At 52.0% G+C, this 13,125-nt stretch overlaps 1 protein-coding gene across 1 annotated transcript; it reads right to left on the bottom strand.

The window, feature by feature from the left end:
- Nucleotides 1-2,343: 2,343 nt before the first annotated feature.
- On the bottom strand, nucleotides 2,344-4,592 carry LOC310890855 (olfactory receptor 14C36-like). The gene has a single exon (XM_083853169.1). The coding sequence runs from the start codon at nucleotides 4,323-4,325 to the stop codon at nucleotides 3,393-3,395; it is 933 nt and encodes a 310-aa protein (XP_083709295.1). The 5' UTR covers nucleotides 4,326-4,592; the 3' UTR covers nucleotides 2,344-3,392.
- Nucleotides 4,593-13,125: the final 8,533 nt, after the last annotated feature.

Genomic DNA, 13,125 nt, shown 5'->3' on the forward strand with positions numbered 1-13,125 from the left:
CTACTCTTTGAGGGACATTTCTTCTGCCTCGTGGCCAGTGACACCCTTCCAAGGTACAATTTGCGACAGTTTTTTCGCTCCTGCTCTTTCCTACTACCAAAGAAAGCTCCATCAGGGTGGAAACCACTCTTGAAGCAGGCATCCCAACCCATCAGGCTCCTTGCGGCCTGTCAGCCAAGCAGACAGAAGTCACCTCAGCAGCATCTTCCAAGGCCTGGGCCTGCTGCTGGCCTTGCAGCTTCTTGGCTAGACACAGCCAAGCCTTGTGCCTCCTGCTGTCCAGTGCTGGACTCAAGCAGAAGGGACAGGACAAGCCCTCTGCGGGCCTTCTTTGTGTCTGGGTCGTCCTGGGGATGGAGGCAGAGGGGATCCCACAGGCAGCATGCCAAGCAGGGGCCTTCTGCTGGCCTAGCAGGGCCACTGGCAGATGTCAGCCCCAAAGTGCAGACCCCAGGGAGAAGCCAAGGGTGACCTGCCACCTCCAGACACAAGGCACCTCACAGTCCCTTTGCGTGACACGTTCCTGCTGCTGCCCTATCAGCTGCAGAGACAGAAGTGACCTCCCAGTCACTGCCCCAGTCACATTCGTCCTGCTGGGGCAGGAGATCCTGAGGCAGAGCTGAGCTCGTCAGAGCATTCCCACCCATCTCCTCCTTGTGGCCCACAAGCTGATCAGATCCATGGCCCCTCACATCCATCTCTGAATGCCATGGGACTGCAGAGAAGTCTCACAATTCCTGCCTCACCCCAAGGGGAGAAGCACCTGAAGTTAAGGGTTAGGAGAGGGGCTGAAGGTGAGGAGGTTAATGCACAGGAACAGGGGCTTTATGTGTTAGATTTTCATGAATGGGATTAGGGGCTAGCTCTCATATTTCTGGGTTAGAGATTAAAAAAGATTTAGTGGGAGGGTTTGGTGTTGTGCTTGGGGTGTCAGGTGTGTGGTTAGGGTATGGACAAGCCTTGTGATTTAGGGTTTTGTTTAGTTCTTCCAAGAATCTAGGCTTAAATAGAGCATTTAAATCTAGTGTTAAGTGTAGGGATCAAGGTAAGCAAGACAGGAAGGGTAAGGGAAAGAGGCTATGGGCTGAGGTTTGGCTTCAGTGCATACTTTGAGGTCACGCATAAGAGTAGTGGATTCCTGTCAGGGTGTGGAGTAGCATTTAAATTTAGGAATTAAGTTTACTGGTTGAAGCCGGTGAAGGGCCTCATGTGACTATTTTAAGTCGCAGTTACAACAGCATCAGCAAAAACCTGAACCTTCTGACCTCTACAAAATCCTTAATTTCTGCTGGCCAAGCCCCTGTTCCCTCCCCAAATCTCACACCTCTCCTGTCCATGCTTCTCCTGACCTCCCCATATCAGTCATCTTCTTAGGGGCATGTTAATGATGGCTTTCATGATCTCAGCGTATCCATCACACCTCTGTTGGCTACTCTATTTCTGAGAAAAGTGGCACTGAAGACACGATGGAAAAGGACACAAAAGTCCATCAGAGCACCCTGTACAATGTGCCCAGCAGCTCTGCACCTCCAGAAATGTGCTGTTCCTGCCTACAAGTTTTCTTTCCAGAATGGCTCCTATGGAGCCAGGGTAACTTTTCCCAGGCCCTCACTTCCCCAGGCCACACCACTCTTGCCCGCAGGCCCCACGTGTCTCTCCAACCCTCCCCTCTTCCCCTGCAGTAGTGGCACCTCACCGCAGCAGGTTGGTGCATCTCCAGGCTCAGGGGTGTTTCCTGAGGGCCTGCCCCGTGTGGGGAGTGGCGGGGAGGAGGAGAGCAAGGTCAGCTCCTGGGGCATGGCTGAGCACAGCCCAGCCATCCCGCACCGCGGGCAGGCCCCTTCTCCCAGGCTGAGGCACACACACAAGGTGGACACTTCTCCACCAGCCCAGCTTCGCGCAGGGCCCTTCAGCCCTGCCCCTGTCCTGGGACTCGCCTCCTCCTCGTCCACCCACAGACATACATTGCTTTCCATTTGGGGACCCAGGCAGGACTTTAAGGATCTGATAAAGCCCTTAATTTCCATGTTTTTCATAGTCTTCACACAAGTCTTCCTCCTGCCATCCCCACTGCCTAGCCCTGCCTTCCAGGTGGAACTCAGTAACGTGGTGCTCAGCAATAAATAAAGGGGTCATCTTTCCAAGAGAGGGGGGCAATTTCTCGGGGGGCAGGCAATTTCTCGGGGGCAGGCTGCAGAGATGATGAAGTATTGCGTCTTCTTCAGGGCTTTAAATAAGGTCTCCTCAATTACTCTGCAGTCTTATGGGCCTTCACCTGCTGGCTCTTCACGGCCTCCCCTGGCGTTGCAGAGCCCTCCTTAGCCCCTGGACACCTCAGATTCGCTTTTCCCCCTAAAAGACTCTTCCTTGGATGGTCACTCATTTTAAGAGGTCCTAATCACTACCCACTGAGCACATTGTCCCTGCAGATCCCCTGACATCTACTGCCAGCTCCAGATTCCTCTCCAGGCTGGAATCTGGCATCAGCCCCACTGCAGGGGGTACAGTCCCATGCAGATGAGTCCAAGACCAGTTGTCATCTGCTTGGGTAAGTGCCACCACAAATTGAGCTCTTGGTCCAGCCCTTGGTCCCTCACAGACCACCCTGGGATTTTCAGCCAGTGTCCTTCCCTCCATGAAGAAGCCCAGGAAACAGAAGAGCAGGGAGCAACCCCTTGGCTCTATTCCTGATAGCACATTTGGAAGAGGTGCCCAGGCTTCTGGGTTTGCCCTGAGCAGCCCCTCTTGTTACTGTGGTGCTAGCAGGGAGGCCAGATGTGACCCACGGCTGCACAGTGCCTGCTGCTGCCTGCAGCCACAGGGATGTCACTGCAGAGAGAACAGGACTGTCACCAAGGTACATGAGACCTCAGGACTAACACAGATACAAGACCACAAGAAAACGAAGAGGAACCAAAAAGAGAGCAGCAGTGGAAAGGCCACGTCCTGCTGCTGGCCATGGCCATGGCTCCAGGGAAGCAGCAGCCCCGACCCGAAGGCAGCAGAGAGGCAGAGCCCAGCGGGCAGTGAGGGGCAGCCGCGAGGGCCAGCGGGGCTGCTCCTCCCTGTGGCAGCTGGGCTCTGGGCCCTGAGCCCCTCCTGTGTGCTGGGGCTGCTCCCCCAGCTCCAGAAGAAGAAAAGAGATAGGACTTGGGAACAGTGAAATTCTCATGGATTCTTTTATTGTATTAAAGTACCCATGATGCCCAGTTACACAGCTGCGTGATCGTATGGATCAAAGTAAATATAATAATCAAGAGATTAGAGGATACCTATAAAGTATTTAAATAAATGTATTTTCATACTTGTAAGAAAGTAATAATACAGAGAAAGAAAAACAAAAGATTCTCATAATATTTTTTCAGAGTTCTCTTAAGGTAATCGGCCCTTTATCAACGTTGGATAAGCATGTATCCAAAGACTTTCCTCAAGGCATCCTTGAGGTCCTGGTTCCTCATGCTGTAGATGAGGGGGTTCACTGCTGGAGGCACCACCGAGTACAGAACTGCCACCACCAGGTCCAGGGATGCGTATGATTTGGAAGAAGGTTTCAGATAGGCAAATATGCCAGTGCTTACCATCAGTGAAACCACGGCCAGGTGAGGGAGGCACGTGGAAAAGGCTTTGTGCCGGCCCTGCTCAGAGGGCATCCTCAGCACGGCCCTAAAGATCTGCACATAGGAGAGCACAATGAAAACAAAACAACCAATACCTAAACAGAAGCCGAATGCAGTAAGCCCAACTTCCCTGAGGTAGGCGTCTGAGCAGGAGAGCTTGAGGATCTGGGGGATTTCACAGAAGAACTGGTCCACAGCATTGCCTTGGCAGAGGGGCAGCGAAAATGTAGTGGCCGTGTGCAGGACAGCATTGAGAAAGCCACTGCCCCAGGCAGCTGCTGCCATCTGGGCACAAGCTCTGCTGCCCACGAGGCTCCCGTAGTGCAGGGGCTTGCAGATGGCAATGTAGCGGTCATAGGCCATGACGGTGAGAAAACAATACTCCACTCCAACGAAGAAGAGAAAAAAGAATACCTGTGCAGCACACCCTTGATAGGAGATGGCCCTGGTGTCCCCGAGGACATTGGCCATGGCTTTGGGGAGAGTGGTGGAGATGCAGCCCAGGTCGAGGAGGGCGAGGTTGAGGAGGAAGAAGTACATGGGGGTGTGGAGGCGGTGGTCGCAGGCTACGGCGGTGAGGAAGAGGCCGTTGCCCAGGAGGGCAGACAGGTAGATGCCCAGGAAGAGCCCGAAGTGCAGGAGCTGCAGCTCCCGTGTGTCTGCGAATGCCTGCAGGAGGAACTCAGTGATGGAGCTGCTGTTGGACATCTGCTAATTCTGGTCATGAGGTCCTGTACAAGGAGGAGAAAGGCAGTGATAATGTACCACAGGCATATCAGAGGAAAACTCTTTCCATTTTCTCATTTAAAATCACCCAAAATTGCCCATTTCTAGGCAGATATTTTGAAGGTCTCTTTCATTGATTCTGCCTGAGAGTGTCTCTGGGAACAGGGGACTCATCTGTGGGCAATGGAAGAATCAGTCCTGCACTACAGCCAGAGGTAGTAACATGGTAGTAACATGGTAGGAACATGGGGTAGTCTCAGATTCACTTTACTGCTGATATCAAAGAGATTTCCCCAGTTTTGCTCCCAGTTCATCCAACTGCAGAGCAGGGTGTGGAGATTTAGTTATTTAATTATTTGTTTTCTATTTTTGGTTCTAGCTGCCCCACCACACCTGAGGAGTGAATCTAAGGCATAAATCCTGGGCGTTCTGCTGCACTCCAAGTAAAACCTTGTGGATCCTCAGAGGCAAAGAGACTGTCCCTTTAGTGCAGAGCGTCCCACAGAGATGACAGCCAGTCTGTCCATCAGTGCTGGTCTCAGCTGTGCTGACATCTCTTTGAGCTACAGGACAATTGCACTAAGGAGGTTCTCCTGAGAAGAACCTGGGTACTTCTGAGGGCAGAAGAAGCCAGGCTCCAAGCGCCCATTTCCAGACCCCTCACCCTATCCCCGGACTTCCCTTCCCACAGGCACCCCGAGGGCTCACTCCATGGGCAGGTGAAACCCGCATCCCCAGGCAGCCTGGGAACAAGAGCAGCAGCAGCACGGCCAGGTGGAGAAGCCAGGAGGAATGGCAGCGTGCTGCTGGCAGGGGAGGCAAGGCCAGGGAGGGACAGACGGACACTCAGCACACCCTCCTGTGCTGCAGCTCTGCCTGCAGAGGAGGCAGCTCCTGCTTGGGAGAGGGGGGGGCTGGAGGGCAGAGGCTGTGCTGGTGGCAGAGGAGAGCAGGGGGTGTCCCAGGGAAGGCGCCTGCCCTGCAGGGGATGGCAGGGAGGTGCCTGAGCCCTCCCTCGCACAGCATTTCTGGCAGCAGCTCCCTCTCACCGCCTGCCCATGTCCCTGCTGCCTGCCAGTGTCCCTGCTGGGGGCTGATTCTCTGTCCCCACGTCTCCTCCCTGTCCATGCTCACAGACCCCATCCCTCCCGCTGTGTGCTCAGATTCACTCAGATTCCCCTCCACTGCAGGAATATGAAAGCACAGAATTCAAGAAAAAGCCTTTCCCTTTCAGATAAACCAAGCCTCTTTCTTCCTCTGGAAATTTCCTCTCATAAATGCCATTCTCTACAGCATCTTCTACACTTTGCTGGAGAAACAGAGACACAACTATCCTGACAGATGCTGTCAGGCATCGGATGTGCCAGCTGTAGAAGACCCCTCTGGCAACCCCACCTGCGTGGCCCTGCAGCCAGAGACGTACCTTGTCAAGGGCTGTGCAGATTTCTCCTGCAGGCAGCTCTCAGCATCCTCCCACTGCCAACTGCCTCCAAGCCCTCTCTCCTTCTCTCCTGTCCCCGTGCCAGCTGCGGTCAGAGCCCCCAGCCCTGCTGCGCTGTGCACAGGAGCTGCTCCTGGGCACAGCTGTCTCTCTGCACCAGGGCCCTCTTGCCACGAGCTCTCTCTGTCCCACGAGCCCGGCCCAGCTCAGCACCAGACGCCCAGCCCAAGGCATTGGAATCCCCCCTCGGGGGGCTTTGGTGAGGAGCCCACGAACCTCAGGCACTGAGAGACAATTGAAGCCATCTCTCAACAAGTCCAAGTCAGAGGCAAGTTTCCTGCAATGTCCCCCTGAGGGCCAGCCCTGACACAGCCTCCCTTGGAGCTCGTTAGAGCAGAGCATTGGAGGCAGTGAGGACAAGGAGACAAAGGCAATGTCAAGGTGACCCTGATGTCACTTTTCCAAACTGGATGTGTGTCACCAAGCGCAAGGGCCAGGCCTTGACCCCCAGCCCCTGGGAAGGGAGATCCTTTCCCTTCACACACTGCTCAGGGCTCTTCCTGGGGCAGGAGGAGATGGGGATGTGCATGGCCAAGTGCAGGAGAATGGTACGAGCCCTGCCTGGTTCATGGGTGGGGGCGAGGAGGCAATGAGGCCCTGGTGCTTTACCGAGAAGCTGTCTCCTCCTAGGCCTCAGTGGCAGAGACAACAGCCAGAGCCATGGACACAAAGACCTGGGTCCTGTTGGGACTCTCAGCCATGCCACAGCCCTCTATCCTGTCTACACCAGGCTGTCCTAGGGACTCCCACACCTGTACCTCTTTCCGTGCTGGTTTTCGACCCTTCTCCATGTGGCGTCACACCGGATCTGAGCTGAGTCTGATACCTCAGATCTTCTTGGTGGCCATGCTCCTCGTAAGGCAGCTCTGTAGGAAGCTGGCCTGGTTCCTGGGGAGCAGCACCACTGCTTGTATGGCATCCCTCGTGGTGCCCAGGCCCTCCTCCACCTGGGCACTGCTCACTCAGCAGGGTCCCAGTCTGCCCTGATGTGTGGGGTTCCTCTTCCTCTGCTGCAGGACTGGGCTCTTCTCCTTGTAAAGGTCCAGAAGTTTTTGTAGGCCAAATCCTGCAGTTTCTCAAGTTTTCTCTGGACAGATGCTCCATTCTGTCAGCTGTTAAGGTCTGGATTCAGACAGTTCAATCTTTGTGTGACTGCGATATCTGTGACAAGACAGCAGCACCAGGAGCTGCAGGAAAGTTTGGATAACACAGGAGTAACCAGCTGAATGGAATTGCAGCACAGAGTCACAGAAGGGCAGGGAATGGAAGGCTGCCAGGTTCCACCTCCTCTGTGCTTCCTTCTCATGCATACTGTCAGTTTGTCTGGAGCTGTGTCCGGAATGTAATGGGGCTGTGCAGGTCAAAATTAGAAGGGCCAAAGCCCTGCTGGAGCTCAATCTTTCTACTACTGTCAAAGAAAATAAAAAATGTTTATATAAATACCTTAATAAAAGAGGATTAAGGAGAATCATAATCTTTTAATGGATGTGGGGGGAAACCTTTTGACAAGAGATGAGGTAAAGGCTGAGGCACTTAATGTCTTCTTTTCCCCAGTCTGTAGCAGCAAGACCAGTTGTTCCCCTGGACATTTCTTCCTCCTCATGGCCAGTGCCACCTTTCCAAGGTGCACTTTGTGGAAGTTTTTGTCTCCTGCTCTTTTCTCCTACCAAGGAAAGCTCCATCAGGGTGGAAACCACTCCTGAAGCAGGCATCCCAACCCATCAGGCTCCTTGCGGCCTGTCAGCCAAGCAGACAGAAGTCACCTCACCAGCATCTTCCAATGCCTGGGCCTGCTGCTGGCCTTGCAGCTTCTTGGCTAGACACAGCCAAGCCTTGGGCCTCCTGCTGTCCAGTCCTGGCCTCAAGCAGAAGGGACAGCACAACCCCTGTGCGGGCCTTCTTTGTGTCTGGGTCCTCCTGGGGATGGAGGCAGAGGGGATCCCACAGGCAGCATGCCAAGCAGGGGCCTTCTGCTGGCCTAGCAGGGCCACTGGCAGATGGCAGCCCCAAAGTGCAGACCCCAGGGAGAAGCCAAGGCTGACCTGCCACCTCCAGACACAAGGGACCTCACAGTCCTTTTGCGTGACACGTTCCTGCTGCTGCCCTATCAGCTGCAGAGACAGAAGTGACCTCCCAGTCACTGCCACAGTCACATTCCTCCTGCTGGGGCAGGAGATCCTGAGGCAGAGCTGACCTCTCTCTAGTCCCCTAGGGACTTGGTTTTCAATTTCTGTGTTAGAGTTTAAACAAAGTTAGAGTGGCAGGGATCCCAAGCAAGTAGGTTTCTCGTTTCTGGTTTAGAGAGTGAACAAAACTTTACTGGGGAGCTTTGGTGTTCTTCTGTGGGTATCAGGTCTGTGGTAAGGTAAGCTCGTTTTGTTTTGGTGAAGCAGAAGGGCCAAGGCCTGACCCTAGCCACTGGAGGACAGATCCTGCACCCCCATGTCTCACTCAGGGCTCTTCCTGGGGTCTGTGGGGTAGGGGACGATGCCCCCATAATATCATGTGAAGGACAATGGTATGACACCTCCCAGTTGTTTGCACATGGTTGAAAGGAAAATACATGGTCCCAGTGTCATGAGTATAACATGTCTCCTCATAAGCCATGGCTGCAGAGGCAAAGATGTCAGTGCTGCTGCAGCCTTCCATTCTTGTCAGAGCCCTCTGCCTTCTCCTCTGCAGGCTTTCCTGTGCTGTCCCACACCTCTCTGAAGGCTGCAGACAGCCACTTCTCTTCCCCACCTGGCTCTCTCTCTGGTATTGCCAGGATTTCACTGATGCCTCTCCACTCTCGCCAGCTGTTCCTTCAAACACAAGGGCATGGGCTGATCCAAACTCCCTTTGGGTGACCTCTGGACCCACAGCACCAGTGCCAGTGCCTCACCTCCAAGTCAAGAATTTCGTCTGACTATCTAATCTAAATCTACCCTCTTCAAGTTTAAAACCATTCCCCTTGTCCTATCATAGAATCATAGAAATCATAGAAACACAAAGTTGGAAAGGATCATTTAGTCCAACCATCCTATCACTACTACTACCCACTAAGCTACTAAATCAGATACCGTAGCACCTTGTCCTGGTGCTTCTGGAACACTGCGAGGGGCAGTGACTCCACCACCTCCCTGGGCAGACCATTCCAGTGCCTGACTACTCTTTGAAAGAAAAAGTCTTTCGTGACATCTAATCTAAATCTCCCCATGTGCAACCTGTGGCCATTTCCATGAGTCCTATCGTTAGTTATCTGAGAGACGAGGCTGACCCTCGCCTCACCACAACATCTCTTCAGGTAGTTGTAGAGTGCAATAAAGTCTCCCCTGAGCCTCTTCTCCACACTAAACAATCCCAGCCACTCTTCATAAGACTTGTGCTCCAGAGTCCTCACCAGTTTGGTTGCCCTTCTCTGGACACACTCCAGGGCCTCGATGTCCTTCTTGTAGTGAGGAGCCCAAAACCGAACACGGTACTCGAGGTGCGGCCTCACCAGAGCATAGTACAGGGGGACGATCACCTCCCTGCTCCTGCTGGCCGCGCTGTTTCTTATACAAGCCAGGTTGCCGTTGGCCTTCTTGGCCACCTGGGCACACGGCTGGCTCATGTTCAGCCGAGCATCAATCAACATTCCCAGGTCCCTTTCCTTTTCACAGTCTTCTAGTCACTCTGCCCCAAGCCTATAGCGTTGCATGGAGTTATTGTGGCCAAATTGCAGGACCCTGCACTTGGCCTTGTTGAACTTCATCCCATTCACCTCAGCCCAGCAATCCAGCCTATCCAGATCCCTCTGAAGAATTCTAAAGAATTCCTTCCATATATCTAATTTAAACCTACCCTCTTTTAGTTTAAGGTCATTACTCCTTGTCCTATCACTACACTCCCTGACAAAGACTGTCTCCCCAGCTTTCCTGCAGGTCTTCTTTAAGTACTGCAAGGTTGTTCTCAGGTTTCTCCAGTGCTTCGTCTTCTCCAGGATGAGCAGTACCAGCTTGCTCAGCATGCCTTCATAGCAGACGTGCTCCAGCCCTTTGACCATCTCTGTGGCCCTCCTCTGGACCTGTTCCAATAATTCCATGTACTCGAACTGCCGCGTTAAACCACAGCAGTCATTTTGGCACGCAGAGTGGGGCACGAAGGGTTGAGATAATGACAGATCTTACCAGAGAATGCTAAAATTAAATTGTTATAAGCACTAGACCAGTTTAGTAGTTGCTGATCACAATGTCGACGTTTTGGAGCTCAGGTCTGTTGTGCTTGCTTTCAGAAATGTGTTGTATAGCACATTACTTACTGCATGTGTTCCCGTTGTGCTGTTCATCATTTCTGGGGCTGGTTTAAAGTTATTTTGCTATGTTGTGTAACACTGGCTTATGATTCTATAAAATGTCTGGTCATGTGACAGATGTGTTATTTGTACTGAGCATTGCCATCACCTCCGTACCTCAGGAACCATCGCTCAGAAACTTAAGAATTACACTCTTGACCTTTTTGCTTTAGGGAGCCAATCTAGGGGGAGAAAAGGGAGGGACACTTCTCCACTTATTCAGTCCCCCTTTCTCCTTCACCTCCCCCTTCTCCTCCAGGCTAATTACACTAGCTCTACAAAGCTTTGAATATCCTTGGGATGCTCCTATTGTGATGTCTCCTGAATGCGTTTCAACTTCTGTTTAAGGATAAACAACTATTTAAGAATGCCCTCCAGAGACCTGCCCCAGGGCAGGAGAGTTAGGAGAGGCAGGGAGAGTGGGAGGATCTGGGCAGGCACCTAGAGCAGTGGGCACCTCCAGGGCTTTGGAACTTCCTCCCTGAGCATGTGCAGAATCCTTAAAAACTGTAGAAGTGCTTGAAAAGGAGGTGTTATCACCTTGGCAATTCCAAAGGGACACAAATCACTGGAATGTGCTGGGACTTGGTCTGTGCTTACTGAGCCTCAGTCAGTGCCACTCCAACCCCTGTGACAGGCTCTGCAGCTACTCCAACACCTCTGACATGTCCTGCAGCCGCTCCAGCCCCTGGGACAGGCCCCAGGTCTAGTCTGGGGACTAGACCAGACCCCCCAGGTCTGGTCTTGCTAGGCCACAGCACCAACCTGTGCCAGTATCCGTTGCCTCTATATGCAGGAGAAAACAATGGGTGTGAAAATCAGGCTCCTTAGAATGGAAAAGAACTACTACCCAGAAAAGAAAGGAGGAAGAAGAATGTTGATCTATGAAACCTTGACACAGACTTCCCCACGAGGGGGTACTTCAAAGATCCAAAAGGGTACAGGTGGGGTTTTGGGATAGCTGCCTTGGAGACAGAGGATATTAAAGAGTTGTCTACCTTGCCCAGTCTCTGGGAGGAGCCTTCTGTTTGTGGAGTTGTTGAAGGTCAAAGAAGAGCAGGTGCAGGTGGTTACCACAATGTTCTACCATTTGGGGACAGGCTGGACATCAGTAAGTAATGAGCAATTGCGCTGTGCATAGCTTGCTTTGTACATAACAATAATAAAGATAATAAATATCATCATAATCATCATTATCATCATCATCATCGTCATCATCATCATCATCATAAAAGCTACTATTATTATTATTTCTCTTCCTTTTCGGTCCGTTAAACTGCCCTTATCTCAACACATAAGCATTTGGGGGGTTGGTGTGAGCTAACTGCTGTGTGGTGCTGAGCTACTTGCCAGGTTAAAGGACAACATGTTTGACAACTACACTCTAATAGCACAAATCGCACTTGTAAAATTCATCTCTCCTGTGTTCAGAGAAGGGCAGTCGGTGATGATTTCAGTCTGCTTCAAGCACCACACACCCTGAGATGGGCCTAAATTTAAACCAACCCCTGTAACAGGCCCTAGAGCCACTCCAAAAACTGCGATAGGCCCTGCAGCCACTCCAACTCCTCTGAAAGGCCCTGCAGCCAGAACAACTCCTGTGATGGGCTCTGCAGCCACTCCAGCCCCTGAAATGGGCCCCATGGCTGGGCCAGAGAACCAGCCTGTGCCACTATTGGTTGCCTCTTTATGCAAGAGAAAACAATTGGCGTGGAAGTCAGTTTTTCTTTAGAAAGTGAAGAAACTCCTACCCAGACAAGAAAGGAGGAAGAAGAAGGCAGGTTTCACCAAAGAAGGGCCACCATGGAAGCAGGAGGACAAAGAAGAAGAAATCACCTAAACATCAGAAACCACGTGATCCCTTTCCCAGGGTAAGCTATGAGATAAGGGAAAAGATTTCGGCCATCATCTTGGTGAGCACATTGTCACCTGGCTGCCCCAGTGCTGGGAGAACAGGGCCAATAGCCTGGAATTAAAGGGCAGGGAAGCCAAGCAGCTGGGATCCCCCTCTAGAGAAGGAGTGATTGACAAAGCCATTGGAAAAGGGCACAAGGAACTTAATCCTGTCAGGCGTCAAGGAAAGGTCTCCCTTCAAGAAAGATCTTGTATGTCAACCAGGAAAGTGGACCAACATGCAGAGGGGTATCCGGTACCTGAAGAAATTACCATGCTGAAGGTGATTGATAGTAACCTAGACAACAAACAGCTGTCCAAAGATCCGGATGAAGTCAAGTGCACACGACCCATGTGGCAGAAGTTTGTACAGAGCGCACCATCACCATATGCCAGCTCATTGGCAGTTATGACCTGGAAAGACCAAGAGGAACCCACATGGATGAATCGGCTAGCCAACTACAGCATTACAATGAAAGTCTCTCTTCTTCCCTATGGGCCTGCATCTCGTCTTGAGAGAAACTTTCTCACGAGATGCTAGAACTACAAGAGGATACATCCTCCTCCCCACTTGCACGAACCAATAGCTCAGCTATCAGGTGTAAGCATCCCTTTGCTCAAGAAAGTTGATGTAGTGCGTGCATACTATGTGCCACCCTGTGGTTTTAACTGTGTGACCACGGAAAGGCCATGAGAAAACAGGATGCAAAAATCTGCCCTACCTCCACCCTAGAGGCAGGGATACATGAAGCGCAAGGAAAAACATTCTCAAAAAGTGCTTCTTCTGAGAAAATTGCTGCTCCAGTTTCTAGCAGGCAGTCCTCCAAACAGAGTAGTGAATACTATGAGCAGGACTAGAGGGGCCCAGCCTCGAGCCAGGGGAAGGAAGGGGACAATTGTGTGTATTGAACTCTGAGGAGTATTGGCCTGGCACTTCAAACCCAAGAGTTAACTGTACTGGAGGTTGAAGTGAGCCTAACTGGGAAGGAGTGGCAAAAGCAACCCATTGGGACTGGCCTGGAGGCTCTGTGCAACCTTAGCACAGACTAAATCAGGAGAGGGTACTTCAAAGA

Source organism: Anser anser (assembly GCF_964211835.1).
Source record: "Anser anser genome assembly, contig: HAP1_SCAFFOLD_214, whole genome shotgun sequence".
Lineage (NCBI taxonomy): Eukaryota > Metazoa > Chordata > Aves > Anseriformes > Anatidae > Anser > Anser anser.